We start from the raw sequence: 24,825 nt of genomic DNA on the forward strand, positions 1-24,825 counted from the left end.
TCCCCCATCTGGATTGTTGTTGCTTTCTAAAGTCAGCTACATCTTGTACAACTGTAACTCGGGTTACAGCATGATATCCTGTGGCCTTTGTTAGACCTTTCTGTACACTGTTACTGTCCTTCTTCCTAGACCTTCTTGATGACACTGTTAGCACTATCTTATTAAAATTAAACTTATGGACCATGGGAAAGACTCGCACATCCACCAATTCAAAGGGTAAAAAAGACCACAGACAGATATGTACATGCAGTTACAGTCTATTAGAAATGTCTAGAGCTCCAGTGACCAGCTTAGTCATACCTGTGTTATCATGCCATATACGAATTTTCCAGATCTCTCCTAGGTTGGCGTTGGTCTCTACTTGAAAGATATCTTGGCTATTTCTCTGGAATGCCCAGGCTTTGTCTAGGTGTCGAGAGCCACTTTTGTTCAGTCCATATAAACTAATTCCTATATGCGCTGTGGTTCCTACAACACAGTAATGGGCAGCACAGTTAGGTAATGAAGAGAGTTTTGAAAGTCCCAGGATGCAAGAAATACAATACTAAGGTTGTTGCAAATTTTATCAAAAACACCTTCAGAATATCACAGCTGGTTCACAATGAGGCACTGATAATTTCCCTGGGTGGATATTATACGTTCAAGAAATTTCAGCTAACTACTTGGAATGCTCTGAGAATATTATGAACAAAACATATGAAGGCAGTAGAAAGTAATAAAGATATTTCATCCCGGGAGTCAAGGCTTACTATCAACCTTGCATTTTATCTAACATCATTTTTCAGTCTGAGTAAGATGAGAGTTTGTATTTCTAAGGCGGTGATGATATGATACTGAGGTTCTATCAGCCAGAGTAAAATACGCGCTGTAAATATCTCAAGCAACCTGTGTGAATACACCATCAATACGTCAGGGTAAACAGCTTATGAAGTGTTCCTATTCTTAAATTGTAGTTTTTCAAATATGACTCTATGTGTTCACACTTTCATGGTATTTCCACTCTGTACAGTTGCACATCTCTGCCACCACAACCCAGCTCTCCAAGATCCTTTGTCAGAGCGCTACCATGAGATCACAAGTCTCCTCAAAGATCCACCACTAGAATCTAGCTCTTTCCTGAAGTCTCCTAGAGTACCATAACTAAAGACCAAAACTTTCCCGGGTGTTTCATTCTTTCATCTCCAGACCACAATCTGCCCTTACATTTCAATAGACCTCCTCTACTGAACACATGTGCTACGTCAGAACTCCACCACCAGATCTGAACTGCCCCCAATGTTGCCTCAGAGCTCCACCACCTGTTGTTTCCATAGGGCTTCACGAACAGCATCTAACTCATGAAGGCACGTATAGCACAACTCATTGTAGACCCACAATGTCCCTGTACTCCCAAAAATCTTTACCACACCAAAACTCTCCATGGGGTTCTTCAGGGCTAAACCAATAGATCTCAACTTCCCCCTTTGCCTTTCAGAGCTCCACAAAATGACATCATCTCTCCTCTATTGTTCATTATAGTTTCACCATCATACCCACACTCTCTCCTGTGCTGGTGCAAAGTTCCACTACCATATTCCAACTATCCCTGGTGTTTCATCAGAGCTCTGCCACATCACATTAATTCTTTTTGGTGCTCCTTCAGACCTTCACCACCATTCCATTGGGTTTTCTGGCAAGTTTGCATGTATTAGTTAGTGACCCACTGCTCTGTGGTTGTAATCTCAGTTTCTTTATTACTTTCTCACAGTATAAACAGCAAAATATGGACTCAGAAGAGTTGGTAATTGCCCAATTACTTACTGCAAAACCTTTTTTCTCTGAATTTAAGTCTTCCTCATCAAAATCCTGGCATTCATTTCCTGCCAAATCCCCTTACAACCTTGCTTGACATTTACGAGATCTGTATGTATCAGGAATGCACAAAGGAGAGGCGTAGGAGCTATCCAGTAGGTCCTTTAAAATGTTTTATTTTATAATCATCTTTGAGTCACAAGCAGATTTGGCTGTCTCCAAGCTGAGGCTTCAACTTATTGTGTAAGGATGCTGACAAGGAACAACCTGACGTGGAATAATTTATTATAAGTGATTAATCAAACCATTACAGGTTATAAGGTCTGCACACCCATTTATCAATGAATGATCGTCATCCTTGCCTGGGAAAATTAATATTCACTGTTACACTGTTTTTGCACCCCTGAGAAGGTGGCAAACATCCTGAGTCAACTCACCTGAGCCCCGCTTCCATCCGGTCTTCACCATGACCCAGTACTTGTAGCGCCCTGGCTGTCCACAAAGAGGGATAATGCCTACACGAGTGATATCAATGTCATCCAGTTTATGAGTAATGAGGACCAAAACCAGGTAAATGGAGAAGAACCCAGCACATGTGATGAGCACCAAGTGACTCTGCCGGGAGCCTGGACTCTGCAACAAGAGAGAGGAAAAAGAGACAGTTACTGGCAAAGAAAGCAATTTTGTACTGGGATATTCTCTTTTATTTATTTTAGATACTGAAATAAAGTAGTCAGTAATACGAAAACAAATATAAAATGTGGTTACTAGAGACACTTATTAAGTACACCCAGAGGGCAATGTCCTATACAAATACAAAGAAACAAATATGAGTAATAAAGAAAATAATTTACACAAGAAAGAAACTTGCAAAATGTAAAATTGCAAAAAAACAATCCGAATCAAGTTTTTCAGAGTGAGAAAGGTATTCAAAAATAAGTCAGCAAGGCCCAAAAGGCCTGGGACAAGACACATATACACTGGAAGAGAATTCCATGATCCTAAAGAAAATATACAGAATGCTTTGTTGGACTTGTAGATGGTACGCAGCTTTAATCCTAGCCTCATAGGATCCTCCAGTGATCTTGAAATTGTCGGCAAATTAAATATGCTTAACATACACCTGGCCCTTGAAGGCTGTGGAGCAAAGTCTGAACTCAATCCTGACATGCAAGGGCAAGCAGTGCAAACTGAACAGTGCCAGTATAATGTGATTAAATTTGCTAGAGCTAGGAATTTGGGGCCAGATGTACGAATATCTATTGCAAAATTCTGGTCGCAAACTGCATCCAGTATTTTTTGTGACCAGTAAAGATTTTTAAGAACCAACCTACGCACTTTAGTCTGTTCTTAAAAATCGGAATCGTAGTGGTTCAAAATGCAACCTCCCTCGTGATTAATAATAACGTAGGTTGCAAAATGTGGCTCAATATGACTGAAGGAAATCACAGGAATAGTGGCCTGCTACGATCAGCATACCATCATGTCTGTTATTTATTTTTAATAAAGCAGATTTTTTTTATTAAATGTACTCCTAATCGGTAAAGGAAATTGACTATGTTTAAAAAGAAGAGTTTACATGTTTTTTTCGTTTGTTTAGGTCACCCAATCTTTTTTTTTTTGCATTCACAAAGCAAATATATTTCCACTTGCTTTTCAGGTGTAAGTAAAATATCAATGTTTTGCGACCGGATACCAGTTGTAAACCATTGATACATCAGATACCGATTAATTATTCTGAAGGGACACCTACTGCATGCTCTCTCAAGATACCGGATAGGTATCCATTCGATATCCCATTTTAAGAATAAGAAAAACTTTTCTGACTGCTAAAATGGGATTAGTACATAAGAAAAAGCATTTTAACACTTGCAGACACTAAGTTGGAGGGTTTGTGACCGGCAAAATGCTTTGCACATCTGGCTCTTAATTAGCAGCAGTTTATATCAAGGAAGAAAGTGCGTCAGCTGGTACACTAATGAAAAAAACTGTGCTTCCACCAAAGAACAAGTGCCTCAACAGTAGTTTCAGCAAAAAGGGTTTGATTTTTCATTCAGCAAGTATGGTTGGTTTGCAATCTCATCAGCATGTTGCTTGAACTACAGGTTTGAATTAAAGGAAAAGTGTTGGAAGTCACAGTACAAACAGGTTTTGAACTAGTACTGTGTAATGTATATGCTTATACATTGTTTGTATTTACTAAACCTTGAGTGGTATCTCCTTTGACCTCCTTTGGAGAATTTGTAGTCCTTCTAGATTCTCCTTAGAATATTTCGATAAGTTAGTGGAAAGTCATTGGGAAGTTAGAGGTGTGCAGTATTCTTAGTGTAGACTCTGGGAAACCGGGAGGCGCACTATGTCAGCATTGAGACTAACACAGCACTGATCCTACAAAGTTGAAATTTCGATGTCACTGCTTTACTGTATCAGTAAATTAAAGAAAATATTTTAACTGTTGATAAATGTGTTTTTCCTCCTAAATGCTTGTATTTCTTTTCAATGTTATTGTGTCTCCGCACAAAGTTAAAGGAAGTGTTTTCACAAAAAGGTGTATCATTTTGAACTGAAGACACAGAACAGTTATTTTTGGCAGGAAGTTTGTATCATTTCACAGTCATTCTTATGTTAACATATTCTAGGTAATTGTGTTAATTTTGTTTCTTTATGGTGACTTCTCAACAATGTTATTAAAATCCACCTTGAGTGTTTCTGTCAGTACCAGGAGAACCTGCTATGAACTGGATCGAAAGAATATTTTGTAAATTATATTTCTAATGCCATGAATAAAATGTACCGCTCTCATGAAAAGAAAAAATATTACATCGTTTTGGGCCTAAATGGGTGCATGTGTACAACCAGATGCAAAAACAAAAGAGAAAGGTGCTGGAGGCAATAATGTCTTTGTAAATACCATAGCCGATCTAAATGAACCTTATTCTCCTACAGTATGCATTGCTATTAGTTGTCAATTCGTTTTTCAATCAAAACAACAAAGAAGACAGGAGAGGACTAGGTATCTGCTTAACAAAAATTGCAATTGAATGCAAATTTGAAACACTTAATGATGAGTTTATTAAAGTTTTTAGTAAGGCATTGATATAATCATGGAGTGCCAGAGAAAATCAGGGTGAGTGGGGATTTAATGCCTAATGGTAAAATAACAAGTATTAAAAAGGCTGAGTTATCACAGCAATGTTAGAAGACTACTTTGCATGTCAGAAGTTAAATCAGTGAAAAGGGTTGTAAACAAATATCAGATAGTAACATAATTATGGCAAATGAAAGAGTCAAGTCTGAAAAGTTTTCCTTGCAAACAAAGAGGAGCTGTAATTCAGGTGGTAGTCCACAGCATTCTCTTTACTTACAAATCACCATGTACGTAATGTGAAATGTGTGGAGTGTGGTGTCATTAGATTTAAATGCTGGAGTTTTCTTCATAACTTCCAATAACTTTTCTTTTGGTTTGATCCTATTACCACGGACTCATGGCCTAAATATGTGATATTACAATTGTTAAGAGTGTTCAAAAGGAAGGAAAGTAATCAAAAGCTCTCGTGCATTGCAGGAAATAACACTAATCCCTCTGAAAGTAAAGGGGCAACAAAATGTGATGTTAAGGATAGAACCAAACTTGAACTTGTTCTGAGCAAGCGAAACAACCATTCTTCAATTTGTGTTTGATGACCTTTAGGGGAATTCCACCACAATTAGAGGCTGATTTTGGAACTTCCTATACTCAAATTTCCCAGAAAGTATGGGAAGAGAAGTTTTAACAAAATTGGGGAGTAGTTTGGAACCCTTGGTTAACCTTAAAAGTTATACAGCAATAACTTACAAATACTAGGGATTCAGATCCTTAATTTTCAGAGTTCAAACTAGGTATGTATTGGGCAAATTATATGTTGCCTGTGTTAGAATGGAAAATCAAAGATCCTTGTACACCATGTTGAATCTTAGCAGTGTGGACCTGATGGCAATGTGTGCCAGTGAGAATGCCAGGGTCTGGAAATCAGGTAAGCTAATGCTATATGACCTTTAGAAACATCTGAGCCAATGGCAAGGTGTGTATCTCATGTGTTTAAACAATAATATTATAGTTAGTCAATTTCCTTTAGCAAATATTGATGAAATCCTCTTGTTAACTAGGAATATAAAGGGTTTCCAACTTCAGCCTATCACCAGATATGTTTACATTTCAAGAGTAGGGTGTTAACTCTGTTTATTATACCATTTGGATGTTTTCCGTTTCAGCACATGCCATTTGGCTTGGCATCAGCTACAGCTCTTTTGCGAAGGCTGATGATGGATTTATATGAGGATATGCTATCGGCCATTCATTTTCTGGGTGCCACTCAGTACCTCTCCTTCCGTAGAGACCTGAAAACTTTTCTTTTTAGCCAGGCTTTCCCCGTCTAAAAATTTACTCCACTCTTCCACGGTCTTTCCTCCTCAGTTACTGAACCTCCAGCGCCAAGAAACCGCAAGGTGTACGCCGCGCTCTATAAGTGTTTTAAATTAGAAATTAGACATACTGGTGATGAGCAGTGAAAGAAAGAACAGGATAATTGACTGCAGTTTTGGAGATCTTGAAAAATGTTTGATAGCAGAAATTAACAAACGTAATATCACATATTTAGGCCACGAGTCAGTGGTAATAGGATTAAACCAAAAGAAAAGTTAATGGAAGTTATAAAGAATACTCCAGCACTTAAATCTAAGAAATTCCAGGTTTTTATTTGGTATAGCTGAATATTATTCCAAACCGGTCACCAACTTCTCTGAAAGTTTGTTAAAGAGTAACACCAAATTCAAATTGTCCAAGCATCTTTTGAGGAAATAAAGAATGTCAGTCATTTACAAAGCACCACGTTTTGCAAGTGTTTGATACCATGTCTAAAACACTTGTGACAACAGAGACCTGCTCTAACCCAGCAAAATATTGCAAGGAAGGAATGTGTGGTCTTGTTTCATGTTTTCTGTCACCATCTCCGGAAAGGTACTCAGTGATAGAAAGGGAGACTTTGGCATGTGTGTGGACCCTAGAACATTTTTGAAAGTACATTCCTAGAACATTTTTGAAAGTACATTCAGGGAAAAGAGTTCATCCTTAGAACTGATCACAAGCCTTTATCTGTATTTGTTGACAACAGGTGACAAGCTAAGCTCATCAGCCAGAATTGCATGCAGTCTATTATTAATTTAAATATGACAAATACGCACTGGGTGTGAAAAATGTAACTGTAGTTTTTCAAGCAGAATATTGGTTCCTCTGCAGGAAATGGATGATGATGTCTGGAATACATCACTTCTGTTGTAGAAGGAACAGGAAATAATAGAGCCATTACAGAATGGGGTAGAATATGATATACAGTAACAATGAGGTCCTAAGAGAGGTAAGTGAGAGTGGAAAATGGACAGAGGCAGCAAAGGTGAGGTAACGCCTGAGTTGAGAAGCTTTTAGGAAATGCAGGATTAATTCAGAAAGGATAGTAGCAAAGAAGTAGCAGTTGTATTCCTCCATTGACTTTGAGGCAAATTACAGTCCTATGTCATGAGGTATACATGGGAATTTCAACGACTAAGAAGCACATTATATAGCTTTATTGGTGGCCAAGGATGGACTAAGATACTGAAAGATTTGTGGAGAGGTCTAGCAATTGTGATAAAGTGGTTAAAACACAAAAGACTCAAAAACTGAAGTTGTATCCTTTAGAAAGTCCTACTAAACACTGAGCACATTTGGTATTGGATATTATGTGTTGTGCTGTGGAAGGATGGGACGGGCAAGTTTGTTGAAGTTTTGGTAGATGTATTTTTTAAATGGTTTGAAGCGAAGATTGTTGAAATGTTCAATATAGACTGATGTTGCCATCCAATTTAAATCAAGAGATAAGTTGAACTATTTGGACGCTGCTAGCATAAAGCGCAAGTTGAAGTAACTTTATCAGATTAGTGGGAGTGGAGCAGTTGAAGAGGGCAATAGGGTGATTAAGTGAAATCTGCATGAGGCTCTTGGAGGTGGAAAAAAATGGATGCTACTATATCATTCATTGAACAACATAAGTGCTTTCCTAATTCACCATGTCATCGCTCGTGTAACTGTCTTATGTGACTCACAATTCCTATGTCCCTTCTTTTCCATGCATGAATACTTTCCCTTTGTGGTGCGCTGTACTCCGGAGGTAGTTTGATATCCAGAAGGCCCAGTGCCGTCCTGACAGTGCTAAGTGACCCGTCAGCTTCTGGGTGTTCAAGCTTTCACAGTTGTTGGCATTGCAGGGATTCACAGAAACTGAAGCAAAAATGAAAACCTGGAAGTAGAGTGTAGCAAGAAATGGAAAGGTTCAGGACAAAGCCCCAAAGGACACCCACTCCGAATAGGATTGATGCCTATCTGGCAGGGGACCAGCATACGGAGAAGGATCAGTCTAGTTGGTGGAAAGAGAACCTGGAAAGTACTTTGGCTACAGCCACGGCCTGTGCAGGTAAGAGTGGTGGGCCGTGTGGGAGAGGATTTTGACAGACAACGATGAGGGGAAATTGATTATTTAATTTTCCCTCATCGTCATGTGTCGAAATCCCCCAACCCACTGCTATGACCTGCACAGGCCGCGGCTGTTTGAGTATGACAACTAAGGCTGACGATGAGTCATCATGGTGGGCAATGTCAAATGCAGCATATAGGTAAAAATTATTTCAATTATAGCACAAGTGACTTTTGTGTGATGGGACAGCCACAAAATTCAAGATGCTAAATAGTCCAGTTTCTGTGGAAAACATTCTATAGAGTTTTCAGGGGTGAGGATTCACAGACTTGGTTGTGAGTTATGTGGGCAGTAAACTGAAGAAATCCCTTTTATATATCTCAAAGAAGAAGTTGAGGAGGGAACTGAGGGTAATGCTGGAGGCTTCAAGGGAGCCTGATAAGCCAGTGGAAGGCTTCTCAGTCATAGTGATCGATGCAATGGTTTTAAAACAGATGGTTTATGCTTCTGACAGGAACTGCTGAATAGCTGAGAAAGTTTCTGGAGTACAAGAGGTATAAGGGCAATATTGATTGGAAGGCAAATGTGTGCATAATGGGCAATCAAAGTAAAATGGGTGCCAGTAATGTGGAGTAAAAAGGGGTCAAGTAAGAGAGGTGGTTAAGAAGTGAAAAGGGAGAAGGGAGGAAAGTTGGGAGGAACATCGAAACTGAAACAATTTGTGAGGAGAAGGAGGTTGAGCAACTATTGTCTGTGAGTGAAGGTTCTGCAAGTGTTAAGCATGAGGGCAAGATAGAGATTGCAGGTTTGGAGAGCTTAACACAAAAGATGGTGTTAGTTTGAAAGTCTCATGATTTGGTCACATGTAGTAGGAGTTGAAGGCGGTGTGGTAACAATAATAGCAAGTCAGCAGTTGTAGGGTGTATGATTGGGTCCCATGGTCATTTGTTGAGGGTCCAAGATCAGCGTTTCATGATTCACCTGGACAGAATAGGGAACCAAGGCTGTTGGCGTGGAGTTGAGTCTACTAGTGAGATATGATTTGGTAGCTACATACGAGATTGTGTGGTTTAATATAAAAGGTTCCAGCAATGGTTATTTTTTTGTGAGGGTCCAAACAAAAGACTACGAGAAACTCTGTGTCAAACGTGATGGACTTTCATAAATTTCAATTCAGAAACTGGAAATAGGGAGCTGGTTGGCAAGAGGGGAAATATGATACAATGGAAGGTTCCAAACCCAGAAAAGGTGTGGCGCAGCTTGCCTGAATGGGTTGAAATTCCTGTTGGGTAATAAGCGCAATTCCACTCTTAGAATCCAGACTGTATGGTGACCTGTCTTTTTTCGTAATAATTGACAAAGAATTTAGATACTTCTACCCCACCATCTCAGAATGCAACAGAGCTCACCGGTGGCAGGAACACCACTGAGTGCAGGGGTACAAAGAGGCTGGCACCGAAAAGAGTCAGGTGGTCTGTCCGGCACATGACCTCACTATGAGTTGTTGCATCTGTCGAAGTCACTCCGTCGGTGCGCCAGCTCTGGCTTGGAAGATGGAAGTACTGGCAGACGCTGGAGAACAAGGTGACCGTGGCTTTGGCTGGTGCTGACACAAAATGGCTGGAGATATTGACATGATGGTCACAAGGGAAGCCTTTGAAGCTGGGTCTGGAAAGAAAGCAAAATACTCTCAATAAGGTAATACCATAACAAGTACAGTGCCATAAAGGGGCACAGCCATGTTTACTATTGTCTTTTCGCTAGTAACATTCTAGGCAATGAGACTTACATGGGTGAGATTAATACCGTGAGCTCTCGAGTGAAGTCACCCACACCTCTGGAGAAGGTAACCTTCCGTGTCCATTGTGGTGGGAACCGACTAGTTAGGGAGGAATTGTGGCCATATATGGAGATAGATGGATTACTCTCATGAGCGTGATCAAAACCTGCATGGAACAAATGACAGAGACACAATCAGTGGTTTAGGTTTCAAACTTAAATATGACACGTTAAGCACACTTACATTGTTTTGCACTGTGCACTGTCATGAAAATATACATGTAATGTACAACTACTTATACACATGAGTTTATTGTAGTGTATTTGTTATGGTGATGCCACACTACACAATGAATGCGGGAGATGCTTATGCGATTGCAGTAAAGATGAGCCCTCAACAATAAGCATGATCAGACACAGTGCGTGGATGCCTTTACAGTGGCTCTTTATGCTACAATATTTTAGAAATTTTATGTAGTATTAGAATTGGTTGTCCTGAGCATTCAAAATCATTAATGAACTTTACATCTTTATGCCTGCTTCCTCAGTGCCCATGTTAAAGCACGAACACGCTACTCCACTTTTCGCCAGCCAGTCTATGCCACTCCACTATATGCTATCCAACTGTATGCCACTCCACTCGGGGACACTCCAGTGGACGCCATTCCGCTCTAAGCCACTCCACTCTACACCACTTCACTAAATGGTATTCCACTATACACAACTTACAAGTACGCCACTCCACTCTACGGCACTCCACTGTAAGGTGTTCCATTCTACGCCACTCTACACTGTGCTATTCCACTGTACGCAACTCCAGTCTATGCCACTCCACTCTATGCTATTCCACTCTATGCCATTCCACTGTACGGCACTACAATCTAAGCTACTCCACTGTATGCCACTCCACTCAACTCCACTCGACGCCACTCCACTGTATGCTATTCCACTCTATGCCATTCCACTCTACGACACTCCACTCCACTCTGCACCACTCCACTTAATGCAATTCCACTCTACGCCACACCACTCTACTCTTTGACATACCACTTCACTTTATGCTACTCCACTCTACTTACGACACACTACTCCACTGTACGCTACTGCAATCTATGCCACTACACTAGACTTCACTCCATCTATGCCACACCACTCTACGCCACTCCACTCTCTGGTATTCCACTGTATGCCACTTCACTCTACACCACTCCACTCTATACCACTCCACTCTATGCTATTCCGCTCTACACCATTCCACTTTATGCCACTCCAGTCTACACCACTCCACTCTACGCTACTCTACTCTATATAATTCCACTCTAGGCCACTCCACTTTACGCCCCTCAACTGCATGCCACTTCACTCTACTCTTACCCACTCTGCGCCACTCTACTCCATGCCACTCCACTCTACTCTACGACCTTCCTCTCTATGAAGCATTTATAAAGGATCGTTGAAAAAACACCAAGAAGAGCAAGGCAAAATGGTGGCATTTCTGGCCTAAATAAGGCAACCTTAATTTAGCAAATCAGACATATTTAACATTTCACAGCAAGGGTTCTTTGGCAGTAAACAGACGTAGCAGTAGATGGCATCTGGACCATGAATGAGGTGGTAAAGCAAAACAAAATAGGTTGAGAAAGGGCCAGTGCAGTACTGTGCCACTAAAAATAAGGTCCCACTTGGCCAGTGTGGAACTACAGCAATGGGCAGTGTGAACCAGATTAGAGCAGGGTCATACGGATGGCTTTCCTCATCATGGTGTTCTTCCCCATGAGTACCACAGCCTTTCCTTGCAGGGACATGCGGATCTGCTGCATTTGCTTCAACCTGACATTGTCTGCTCCCACAATGAAGCACTTTGGGTAATCATCCAATAGTTGGATGATTTTGGTGAAGTAGTTGGCCTTCCACATAGCCTTGTCTTCCCTGGGCATCTCGAAGGTGCGTCCAAGGATTGCCACACAAAGGGTTTAAATATGAGGTGTAACCTCACACTAGGACTGCATCTCCACTCTACACCACTCCACTCTATGCTATTCCACTGTATCCTACTCCACTGTATGTCACTCCACTCTATGCTACTAGACTTTATGCACTCCACTGTACGGTATTCCACTCTACACCACTCCACTCTATGCCAATCCACTCCATGCCACTCCACAGTGAGCCACCCCACTCTACGCCAGGCCACTCTTTACTACCCCAGTCAATTCCATTCCACTCTACACCACTCACTCTAGTCTACAACACACAACTCCACTCAATGCCATTCCACTCTACGGTACTCAACTGTATGCCAGTCCATTCTATGCCACTCCGCTCTATGCTATTCCAGTGTACGTCACTCCAGTCTATGCTATTCCATTCTATGTCCCTCCACTCTACTTAACTCCAGTCCACGCCACTTTACTCTGCTCTATGACACTCTACTTCACTCATCAACTCTTAATGCCCCTCCACTCTACCATACAATACTCCACTCTATAGCACTCCACTGCACAACAGTGTATTCCAGTCTATGCGAGTGTATGGCACTCAACTTTACTCTATGCCACTGTATGACACTGCACTCTACTCTATGCAGCTCCCTCTATGCCACTCCCTGGCACTTTACTGACACACTACTCCACTCTACTCTTCTGTACTCGACTACTCAGCTCTACACCACCCCACTCTAGGCTACTCTATGCCACTCAACTCTGCTCCGCTCTATAACACTCTAATCCACTCTGTGGCACTCCACTCTACAACAGTTTCCGACACTCTACATCACACCCGTCCACTCCGCTGTACGACATGCCACTTCACTCTATTACACTTTACTCCACTGTATGCTACACTAGTTTACTCAACTCCACTTCATGCCACTCTACTCTACAACATAACACTGTGCTCTATGACACTTTACTCCACTCTATGCCATGCCACTCGACTCCACTTCACTCTGCTCCAGGGTATGATACTTTACCCCACTCTACAACACTGTATGACACTCCACTCTACATCTGACTACTCTACTCCACTCTATGAACCTCCAAACTCTATACCCCTACACTCCACTGTACAACACTCTCATCCACTCAATGAGACTTTCCAACACTTCGCTTTAGTGTACAACACGCCACTGCAATTTATGACAGTTTACTCAACTCTACGCTATGTCACTTCACTCTACTTTACAACACATTGTTCCACTCTATGACACTTTATTCCAATGTGCGCTACACCACTACACTCTACTCCACTCCACTCTACAACAGTGCACTGTACAACACTCTCCTCCACTGTACTGTACGACACTCCACTTAACATGATTCAAAACATTTTTATTAAAAAAACATTGAAATTCAAAGAACACAGCAAAGGATAAACCTTAGTTATAATTAGAAAAACGTAATTTATTCCTCTATACAATCCAAAAAAACTACACACACATTAGTAATTCCAAAGGTAGTGTTACCGTAAGTTTATAATTTACTCACCACCTTTAAATTACTATTACTTTATGTATTCTTTTTTTACAAACCATTCTTAAACTACACACCCATTAGAAATTCTAAATTTATAGTTATTCTATAAATGTATAATTTGTGCACCACCTTCAAATTATTATGACTCGCGCACCTCCATACACAGTGTAGTGAGCTCGATAGGCACACTAGATTAAATATAACTCACCACTCTACCATGCACTGTGTTCTCACAAATTATGTGATTTGTGATGTCATAAGTGTTGTTATGAAAGCTATGATTTCAGATAATATAAGTAATCTAATATGAAAGGGTTAAAGCTATGTATTGAGAAGGCTTTTCTCATTGAACACGCACATATCTATAAAATAAATATAAATATATATATATATATATATATATATATATATATATATATCATTTTTATTTATTTATTTTTTGTTTCTGTTAACAATATTTGTATATTTTTTTTAATTGTTAAAATATTGTTATGCTTTTTTAAAAATGTGTATAATATTTCTATATTTAGGTGCCGATTCCGATCCTGTAAAACCCGGGTACGAATGGTCGTACGGAGCGTTTTCTCTGTACGACTCGTAGCCGGGAAATCCTCCTTACAAACCAGCAAGTACGATTCGTACAGAAATACCATTTCCGTACGATTCGTACAAAACTACGTGCGGCTAAAAAATACCCACAATTCCGATCCGGGACATCGAGTACGTGATGTCCGGACGGAGTCAGGCAGCGTTTTACGGACCAGCAAGTACGATTCGTGCCTACGTCACTCCGCACGGATCATTTTTTACGGCAGCCAAAAACTCCCGGGAAATTGAGGACGATGCGAAGAAGGAACACCTGTACGCGACGGACAGCCATGGACCCCATCCTACATGTAATCCCGGCCCTCCTAGCCTACCACCTGGTGCACAGAAACCGACGCAGACGCCGCAGAAGGTCAGAACAACACCCATGGTCAAAGTGGGGGGGGCGAGGGGCATGCAACTTAACCCCTACCAAAATTATATCACAAATATCATGTACATACAGTACCTCCAGGGTCTGGTCACTTCGGGGGGCGTGTCCACCAAGCCCTGCGTCCCGCCACAACGGAAGTGGACGTGGACGTGTCCCATCACCACAACAATGGTGGTACGGCCCGTACCCACGCCCTCAGAGCGTGGGTACGGGTCGTACCATGCGTACCCCTACGTCACCCCAACAATGGTGGTACGGCCCGTACACACGCTCTGGGGGCGTGGGTACGGGCCGTACCACCATTGTTGGGGTGACGTAGGGGTACGGCCCGTACCCACGCTCTGAAGGCGTGGGTACGGGTCGTACCACGCGTACCCCTATGTCACCACAACAATGGTGGTACGGCCCGTACCCACGCCCTCAGAGCGTGGGTACGGCCCGTACCCCTACGTCACCCCAACAATGGTGGTACGGCCCGTACCCACGCCCTCAGAGCGTGGGTACGGGCCGTACCCCTATGTCACCCCAACAATGGTGGTACAGCCCGTACCCACGCCCTCAGAGGGTGGGTACGGGCCGTACCCCTACGTCACCACAACAATGGTGGTACGGCCCGTGCCCACACCCTCAGAGCGTGGGTATGGGCCGTACCCCTACGTCACCACAACAATGGTGGTACGGCCCGTACCCACGCCCTCAGAGCGTGGGTACGGCCCGTACCCCTACGTCACCCCAACAATGGTGTGTGTACGCCCGTACCACCATAGTTGTAGTGATGTAGGCGTACGGACCGTACCCACGCTCTGAGATCGTGGGTACGGACCGCATCACGCGTACCCCTAGGGCACCAGTACTTTAGTGATACAAGGCGTACACACGCCACGAATGTTGTCATAGGGCCTGGTGCAGCATCTAACCAGTATATTGGGGGGGGTGTATGCCCAGGAGAGCAGTGTACTGCACCAAGGGTGCAGGCGGGTGGGTGGGTGTCTGCCTAGGATTCACATCAGTGGACAGAGACATGTGAGGGGTGGGTGCCTATCACTCTCAGCAGTGGACATAAACATGGGGGTGGGTGCAGAGGACTCCCAGCAGTGGACAGAGACATGGGGGTGGGTGCAGAGGACTCCCAGCAGTGCCCAGACATATGAGGGGTGGGTGCAGAGGACTCCCAGCAGTGCCCAGACATATGAGGGGTGGGTGCATATCACTCCCAGCAGTGCCCAGACATATGAGGGGTGGGTGCAGAGGACTCCCAGCAGTGCCCAGACACATGAGTGGTGGGTGCATATCACTCCCAGCAGTGCCCAGACATATGAGGGGTGGGAGCATATCACTCCCAGCAGTGGACATAAACATGTGAGGGGTGGGTGCCTATCACTCCCAGCAGTGCCCAGATATATGAAGGGTGGGTGCCTATCACTCCCAGCACTGGACAGAGACATGGGGGTGGGTGCAGAGGAATATCAGCAGTGGACAGAGACATGGGGGTGTGTACATCATCCTCAGATGACCACAACTCCATGGGTGTATGAACGCATCCCCAATGTGCGACTATGTTGAGAGTGCCATAACAACACATCACTGACAGCAGTGTCCCATTTGACACATGCTGCAAAGCACAAACATTTAACCCTGCACAACATGACTGGGTCACTGCATGTTGAGTGTCTGTCCAGACAATTATCACACACAGGTCACACCTGGCAAGGAGACAAGGTTTGGACATGTAGGCCTTGCCCGCACAAACCCCCCCTACCTGAGACAATGTGATTGAGACAGAGCAAGTACTTACTCCTCTTAATCTGGGTTTACTAAAATGTGCATCAAGAACTCCTAAATGTACTCAACATCACCTCGTGAGGCTGACCACACATATTAGTGACAAACAACCATCATCAGATAGTTGTACATAGACACACAGGCACTGGCCAGTGTGAGTATGCACAAGCCAAATGGGGTCACCCTGTACAGTGGACACATGTCGCCTATCCATGTCAGGGAAGACCACCGCCAGGACACGCTTCATCTGGTGGGTCAGTCGTCGACGCCCGCCGTGGGGGCGTGGAGGTGAGTCCCCCAGCAGGACCCGGGTGATCCTCCTGGTCCAGCACTGGATGTCCTGCCAGCGTTTCCTCACTTGGGGTAGGCGCCGACAGCGACCCTCCACCGACATCACGGCCCTGACGGCCCGCTTCCAAATTCTCCCCTTCTCGTAGGCGGTTATCTGTGAGGATGACAAAGTGAGACAACATCACTACACCTGCTCCATGTCACAGAGACACACATTTGAACATCTTTGCTTTTTTGAACAGGGCATAGTATGCTGCCAACTAATAGCACCTTTGTCATAGGGACATTAGCCTCTGGGGAAGCCCCAATGCACTACATGGCATTGAAAGTACACAGGTGGCATGAGGGGTGCGACACACTCCCTGATCATGGCTCACACTGTGCATCACAAGCAACACAAGGCTGATGGACAGCACCTCAAAGCAGTCACATGCCACAGGCCACTGACGCAACCTCAGCAGAGTAGACAGACACACACAGGCACAGATCAATCACCTGCCATTGGCAACAGCGGATACAAACCTCAGTCTGCACATGTGCCACTTGCCTGGGGGGTGTCACAGGTGTGGGGATAGCTCAGCACGTCAGACACACAGCACGGCTTCCTTCTCACATCAGATGGGTAGAGCATTTGCCCCCACCATGCAGGTGTGGTGCAACACTCCACATAGACACTCACCGACATGACAAGGAACATTCACACACATCAATGTCCAAGGGGCGTACACATCATTTGGACACTCTCACCACAGCCCCACTCAACTCACACACATCTGTGGGTACAGTCACCTGTCACACCGGGGGGGACCACTGAATCACATCAGGACTATAGAACAAAAATGCCCAAGAGGATTAGCCAGGCTGAATGTGCTATGCACCATGCAGTGATTGTCACAGTAAGCACAATGCAAGTGAGGAGTGCAGACATGAACTACATCATGCTCTGCATGAGAGACATAAGGAATCCCCCCCCCCCCGGGACCCACTCTAAACAACATTGCATGTCTGTCACACCTGGACACAATGCCAGAAGTGACAGTCACAAAAAAGGTGCATAGTCAAAGCTAGTGGAGTCAGCACTCACCTGCTTCCCTGGTCTCCCATACAGGCTGGGGTACTGTGGGAGGATGACGTCCAGCAACGCCTCATTCTCCTCCTGGGTGAATGGCTGGGCCCTCTTCACAGACCTGGACATGGTGACAGAGGAAGCAATGACAGCAGCAGTGGTGTCCAATGACGTGTTGTGCAGGCAAGTGCCCTCTCATGGGTTCTGGCTGCCTTATATCTGCCTTGCTGGGCTGTTTCATTTACAGGAGTACAGAGTGATTGGTCAGACTCATTTGCATCCTACGTTTCCTCCAATCCCTTTAAACATACACCAGTGAGTGCCTTTGCATGGTTCAAAATTTGAGCATCATGTCAAGTCAACAACCACTTTGCAACATTGTATATTCTCTCCAAACGACTTTTGCTGGCCACCTGATGACAAAATTTGAACTGGAAACTCGGTCTCCATGACAACCAGCATGCATTTAGGCCATAATACTTGTCCCTCATGTGTCCCCTATGTAATTTTACAATCCACACACAGGTACGGTGCGTTTGACACGTACCCCTACGGCACCAGTTGCACAGTGCGTTTGACACGTACGTGTACACACTAGTTGTACACACTGGTCGTACACGTACGTGTACGACCAGTGGTCGTACACGTACGTGTACGACCAGTGTGTACACGTACGTGTACGACCAGTGTGTACACGTCCATGTACTACCGTTGTACACGTACGTGTACACACTGGTCGTACACGTACGTGTGTACGGTCCTTACACACACACGCGTACTCCTACGCCAACACCAATATAGTGATACGTACCGTACACACGACCTCAGAGCGTGTGTATGGTGCGTTTCACATCTTCCACTGGTGATAGGAGGTGCACAGGACAGGAATGGAGGTCTCAGACTCGCACAAGGCTGTACATCAAGTCATTGTTAGTGTTGTCCTTCTTGTGCAGGGCCTATGTGTGTCAGGCAGTGATATGGCACATGTCTCCTCATGTTTTTGCACAATAGATGTGTGATGACCTGTGTACAGATGGTATGTGTGATGGGGCACTATGTGGCACACTTCCCCTTCACATTTTGCACATGTGTGCATGTAGTACAAACGTGTCAAGCACTGCATCACTGGTATGGCACAGTCACCAACACCCGCAACTGTCCCCTGATGCCAGGGACAGGGACACTGACACCTGACATCTCACTACCAGCGTGGCCCGATGTGACTATGTCGTGTGTGTCATGTGTTCCCATGAGCTTGCTGTTGGTGTTCCGTCAACTGCATCTGCATACATATACGCACACCATGCCACATGTGGATTCACACGTTACGTGTGTCTGGATGCTTCGAACATGTTCTTTTGGCATGAGGACATATCTGCGTCGTCTCCATGTCTGTGTTTTCTTTTTTCACGTGTACCCCTTCATCGCAATGTGTGTGAGCTGCTAATTTTTAATGACATGTGCCCTGTGCGTCTAGCTTGCCGCCAGCTGTCTGTATGAGATGACATCCTTCAAATGCAGATATGTGGATGTATGTCACTGGCTGTTCACTTACACTGGCCCACAGCTTGTTTCAGGGCATGTAATGTAGAACTTGACAATCAACGGTTGTAGCTGGCTCTTCGTAGGAGTCTCATCTGGCTGGCATACGTGTCCTGGATGTATTGCACAGACCAGACTCTGTATTTCGCAGATGTGTATTAGCTGTTGAACATGTGCTCAGTTTATTGACATTGGTGTTGTGATGTACTCACTCTTCGTTATTCCTTCCAAATTTCTGCAGGGCACCGCCTCTCCCCCGACCAATGCCAGACTTGGGTGCCATGAGGGAACGTGACTGCATAAGACGCTACCGCTTCTTGCAAGAGTTGATTGAGCACTTGACCGCCCGGCTGGAACCACACCTCCAACCGCTACACAGGTATCCTACTGCGCTGACCCCCAAGATGAAGGTGATGGCAGCCCTAATTTTTTTTGCCACCGGTACGTTTCAATTCACCATAGCTGATGTGGGTGGCATGTCCCAGACCATGTTCAGCCGTGTCCTGCATGATGTTTTAGAAGCCATGTTGGAGCACCTGGATGAATTCATCCATTTTCCGACTCGTGAGCAGTTGACTGGTGTCAAGGGTGAGTTCTATGCCCTGGGAGGGATGCCCCATGTAATTAATAATAATAATAATACAGAAGCTTATAAAGCGCGACAGCTGCCCCAAGCAAGGGCATCCCGGCGCTATAGCAGCAGGCAACCATAGCAACGTAAAGGGAAGAGAGCCACCTCGTATATGTTAATCTAACTTGAACAGCCAGGTCTTCAGGGCCTTGCGGAAACCCAGTTCCGTGTTAGCCTGACGAAGGTGGCCTGGCAAGGAGTTCCACAGTGTGGCTGCTCTGACCGTGAAGGTTCTGCCACCCAGGCGAGTTTTCCTGAAGCGGAAGGACTGTAGCAGGTTATGGGAGTTTGAACGTAGCGCACGGATCTGCTTGTAGGGGCGCAGCCTATCTTTCAGATAGCTCAGGCATTTTCCATTCAAAGCCGTGTATGCCAAGGTCATGGCCTTAAATACGATTCTCTTCTCCACTGGCAGCCAGTGGAGTTTCAGAAGGTGCGGAGAGACATGGAATTGAAAAGGCAGACGGCAAACCAGTCTCGCAGCCGCATTCTGTATCATCTGGAGCCGATGAATCGCATATTTAGGACGGCCTAGGTACAGGCCATTTGCATAGACCAGCCTCAAGGTGACTGTTGCATGAACTACTATTTTACGGCAGTTTTATGGTAAACAGTGCAGAATTTTCCGTAGGTTTTTTAATTTGCTGAAACAGGTTGCTGAGACTTGCAGTATTTGAGCTAGGAAGGAGAGATCTGTCTCCCATCTCACCCCTAAATTTCGGATGCATTTAGTGGGGGAGGGTGGTTGACCCATTTCTGCCGGCCACCACAAATCTGCATCAGGGACACATCCCTGTCCGAAGAACAGAACTTCGGTCTTCCCCGCGTTAAGTTTTAATTTGTTTGAATTCATCCATAACGCTATATCGCGTAAGCAGCCTTTAAAATTCTTAAAAGCCTCTGCCATCTGCTCTTTAAAAGAAAAGAACAACTGGGTGTCGTCGGCATAGGAAAACGCTTTTACTCCCCAGTTGGCAATCAAAGAAAAGAGCGGAGCGAGGTAGAGGTTGAAGAGTAAGGGGCTCAGGGCCGAGCCCTGTGGGACGCCAATTGGGTCCATTGATGGGACACATGTGGCTTTGGTACCACCACAGGCACAGGAGGTAGCTTATCGAAACCGAAAAAATTATCACTACATTAATGCCCTTGTGGTGTGTCTACCTAACATGCTGATTTCCCATGTCTGTGCACGTTTTCCAGAGTCAGCAAACGATGCCTACATCATGAGGCGTAGCAGGGTGCCAGAAATGATGCTGCGGCTGCACAACGAACGAGCATGTCTTGTTGGTGGGTATACTCTGTTTGTCCTGTATTTAGCGGTATCTTTGTATCTTACTGCATCTCCTGACCAACTTCTTTACATGATGTTTCCATGTAGGGGACTCTGGCTATCCCAACATGCCATGGCTGATGACGCCTCTCCGCAACCCCAGAACAGCTGCAGATCACCGTTACAACAACACTCATGGGCAGACCAGGCGAGTGATTGAGAGGACGTTTGGCCTCCTGAAGAGCCGATTCCGGTGCCTTCACAAGACAGGCGGATCCCTCCCATATGTACCGGTGAAGGTCTACAAAATCTTCATTGTGTGCTGCATGCTGCACAACATGGCAGTGGAGAAAGCTGTGCCACTCATCCTGGATCCATATGAGCAGGAACATCCACCCGTGGAGGATGAAGGGCTTGGTCACGAGGCAAGTGAGGAGGAGGAGGAGGAGGAGGACATCCGGAGTCAGCTCATACGCAACTTCTTCTCATAATGGTGAGTCCCTGGGTCTGAGTGTGCACGCTTTGAGCCTTGTGTGGCATGTGTTGCGATGTGTGTGTCCAGCTGACTGTATGCTAAGTGACTTAGAGGTGTGTTCTGATGTGTCACTCGAGTGATGATTCATGTATTCTGTATTGTGAACCCGAGATAGAAAATCTACAGACTATCGCACCACAGGGATAGGATATGATATTTTTTATTAAAATACTTATTTCACAAATTTATTTTACAATATTACATCCAGGACTGCTTGGAGTTTTGCAGTCTCCATCAATAAATGAAATTCATATAATCCTAAACCATAAAAACACACATATTTAACATTTCTAATCAGTGATTGCACATAATTGAATTTAACATACAATAAATCATTTAAATAAAATAAAATATAAAAACAACAAATACAAATTTTTGTCCTCTTGTCGACGCGTTTCGGTGTAATATCTGGTATGTGACACCTTCTTCAGGACCAACACATTAAAACAGCTCTCAATATCGATTAAAAACAATCTATAAAAAAGGGAGGATACATACAATTAGTGCTTATAGTACTGTTTCTTTATCTTTGGTTCACAATATTAGATTCATGGATATCGCAATCCACCAGTGCAAAGCATTATGTTGCATAATGTGCTTAAAACGAAGATACGGGAACCTGTGCTGTATCTTAGTTATAAAGGTTAGGTAGAAGAATATGAATAATTTCCCGCCCACAAATTTCTGTTGGGGGTCATAGTGAAACCTCAGAGTAAATATAAGAGGGTCTCATGGATTGGATGTACTCAATCGCATAAAGCATACTAATTATGCTGATGAACGCATTTCTACTTATGTGAGAAGGGTATCAGTCAAAATGCCCTGTGTTTAAATCATATTTAGTGATTATACTTACACTAAACTGGGGCTTCAACTTCAATATCATAGATAGCCGTAGGGGAGTGTCTCAATTCACTGCATCCTAATTATCAAGACAAATATAAGTAGTCTGAACATTTTTATTATAGTTAAATTTCTCCATTCTATGTCAATACTTCCTATCTGATTGTTATTGGAAAATTATATTTTTTTCTTTTTTTAAAAAAGCACACCGCTTACCCAGATTGTTGCGCTAATGTCTTATAATGATGAATCCTCAATTTTAAGTTCGTATTTGTACTGGTACTTTGATTATTGATTCAAAAGGCTGTATTAGGATACAATGTAAATAAGTAAATATTAGTGTCCATTATTTATCTCACTGAATGGCAATTTTGTTGAGAAATATTTTCGAAATAAAGATTGTAAATAAACTCACCATTTAGACATTAGTAAAGCTTTACTTAATTCTTGGCTCTTTAATCATGTTCCATATGATGCGTTAATTTCAGATTACTTCTCGCAGTCACTATGGTTCTCTTGCTTTCAATTAAATTCAAGCAGAAGCCAGTACCTAGGATTTGAAACGAAAAATCCTTAACCCTTACGTTCTCTTTGGTTAAGCGCCCTCAAGACTTCTAGTGTTCACAACAACTGTTATATATACAGAGTCTAATCATCACTATCTAGACTCCATCACTAGGTTTTTTGATTGCACAGGCGATTTTTAATTTATGAAACGAATAAACATTCAAATTTGGCAAAAGCCATATTGTAATTATCAAATGGCTGCATGACTTAATGAGGAAAATTCCTCCCTTATGCCGACCTTCTATCTTGAGGTCTAAGACTTAGTTTTTAGGAGATAGCGCTAAGGCATGCTTGTTCGAGGAAATGTTCAAAATACCTAAAATGCATATTGCGGCGCCTACGGGGCGTTATATCTACTTATTTATAAAACAATACCTCCCTGTCTCTCTCTCCTTTTAGGAACGCATAGCATCTAGACCATTCAGGGTTCTAAGATGTTTGTTGCAAGGACAGCTAGATCACATCCTTGCTGTTTCTGCACTCCGTTGTATTCGATTACGTGTGTAGACTAACTGCGGCCATTTTGGTGGTTCCTTAAAATTCACTAACTAAAATATGCATGCTATATTAGATCCTAAATCAAACACATCAAGTCAAACACTTAACTCATACAATTCTCTATATTTCACCTTATTGGTGTGCAGTATTAATGTTAAGGGATGGTATTGGCGCAGACTCACCCGAAACAAATTTTATAGTCAAGAGACTACGTATTGAGACGCCATTGGTTATGGACATACTACCACTTTTAATCAAAACGGTTCTCCCTGTCATATCTGAGTATAACGCCTGGCATCACGTCTTACGGAGTTCTGAGGTACTATGCTTTAAAAAATGGCACTATGACGGACTGTTTCGAAGACAAGTTTATAGTCACTAGACTGCGTAATGCAGCGCCATCGGTTGTAGGCACGCTACCGTTACGAATCACAAACAGTCCGCCATTCCTCACCTTGTTGTACCGCGTAGCTTCACGTCTCACGGGGTTCTCAGATGTTTGTTGCATAAGAAGCAACGTCACATCCTTCCTATTTATACACCACGTTACTTAATTACGTGCGTTACCTACGTGCGGCCATTTTGGTAGTTTCTTACGTTACTTGTTGAATAGCGCGTGCTTTATTAAATCTTAAAATACGCACATCAAATCCAGGGGATAATGTTAAACTTAAATATTTACCCTCGTAGTTTTTTGTATAAAGCAATTTTTGCCCATCACTATCCCATTACATGGTTTAGACTCTCATTGTTGGTACTACATTTGTTTAGACTAATCGCTAAAGTGAGGTGTTTAGTTTTTATAGTCCAAATAGAAACGTACGAATATCGATTTTATTTATACCTTTCCATGGTCCCAGATTTTATAAAACAGCTTCATTCATAAATTTAAGGTTATATACTGTAATTATTTGGGCCACACTATATCAACTCAATCTTTAATCACCCTATGTTGGTTCATTCATGCGAATAACGGAAGTTGCACTATCGTATGTTTGCATAATAAGCTCTAAGTATTTATGACACAATTGTGTGTTTTTTGTTTTTGCCTCAGGTATATATTGTTTATCTCATTTATACCGTGTCCGTTTGTACTATCTTCATTCCTAGTGCGTCAGAATAGTTCAAAGTCCAATTCGATCCAAGATATCATATTTACAGGGGCCGCAATGCCTATTACATAATCAATAGTATTGGTCAAGAGCCTTCAGTTGTAAATTGTTAAATGCAAATAGCACATTATCTCTCAATAGGTGTTGTGTAAACCATACTATTATTTACTGCTTATAAGTA

General features: G+C 43.3%; 1 protein-coding gene across 2 annotated transcripts in view; it reads right to left on the reverse strand.

Annotated features, from left to right (window-relative positions):
* The window catches only part of LOC146810138 (polycystin-1-like), a 545,091-nt gene that overhangs the window by 189,139 nt on the left and 331,127 nt on the right, over positions 1-24,825 (reverse strand). For both annotated transcript variants that reach the window (XR_014966550.1, XM_085617085.1), the window contains exons 25-28: positions 10,066-10,222; positions 9,686-9,944; positions 2,229-2,424; positions 301-468 (exon numbers count right to left, since the gene is read on the reverse strand). Coding sequence is in view for 1 of the 2 variants with exons in the window: in XM_085617085.1 (XP_085473211.1) it covers positions 301-468; positions 2,229-2,424; positions 9,686-9,944; positions 10,066-10,222 (780 nt within the window). In the remaining variant the exon portion in view is untranslated. The remainder of the gene's footprint in view (positions 1-300; positions 469-2,228; positions 2,425-9,685; positions 9,945-10,065; positions 10,223-24,825) is intronic.

This window comes from Triturus cristatus, chromosome 7 (assembly GCF_964204655.1).
Source record: "Triturus cristatus chromosome 7, aTriCri1.1, whole genome shotgun sequence".
Lineage (NCBI taxonomy): Eukaryota > Metazoa > Chordata > Amphibia > Caudata > Salamandridae > Triturus > Triturus cristatus.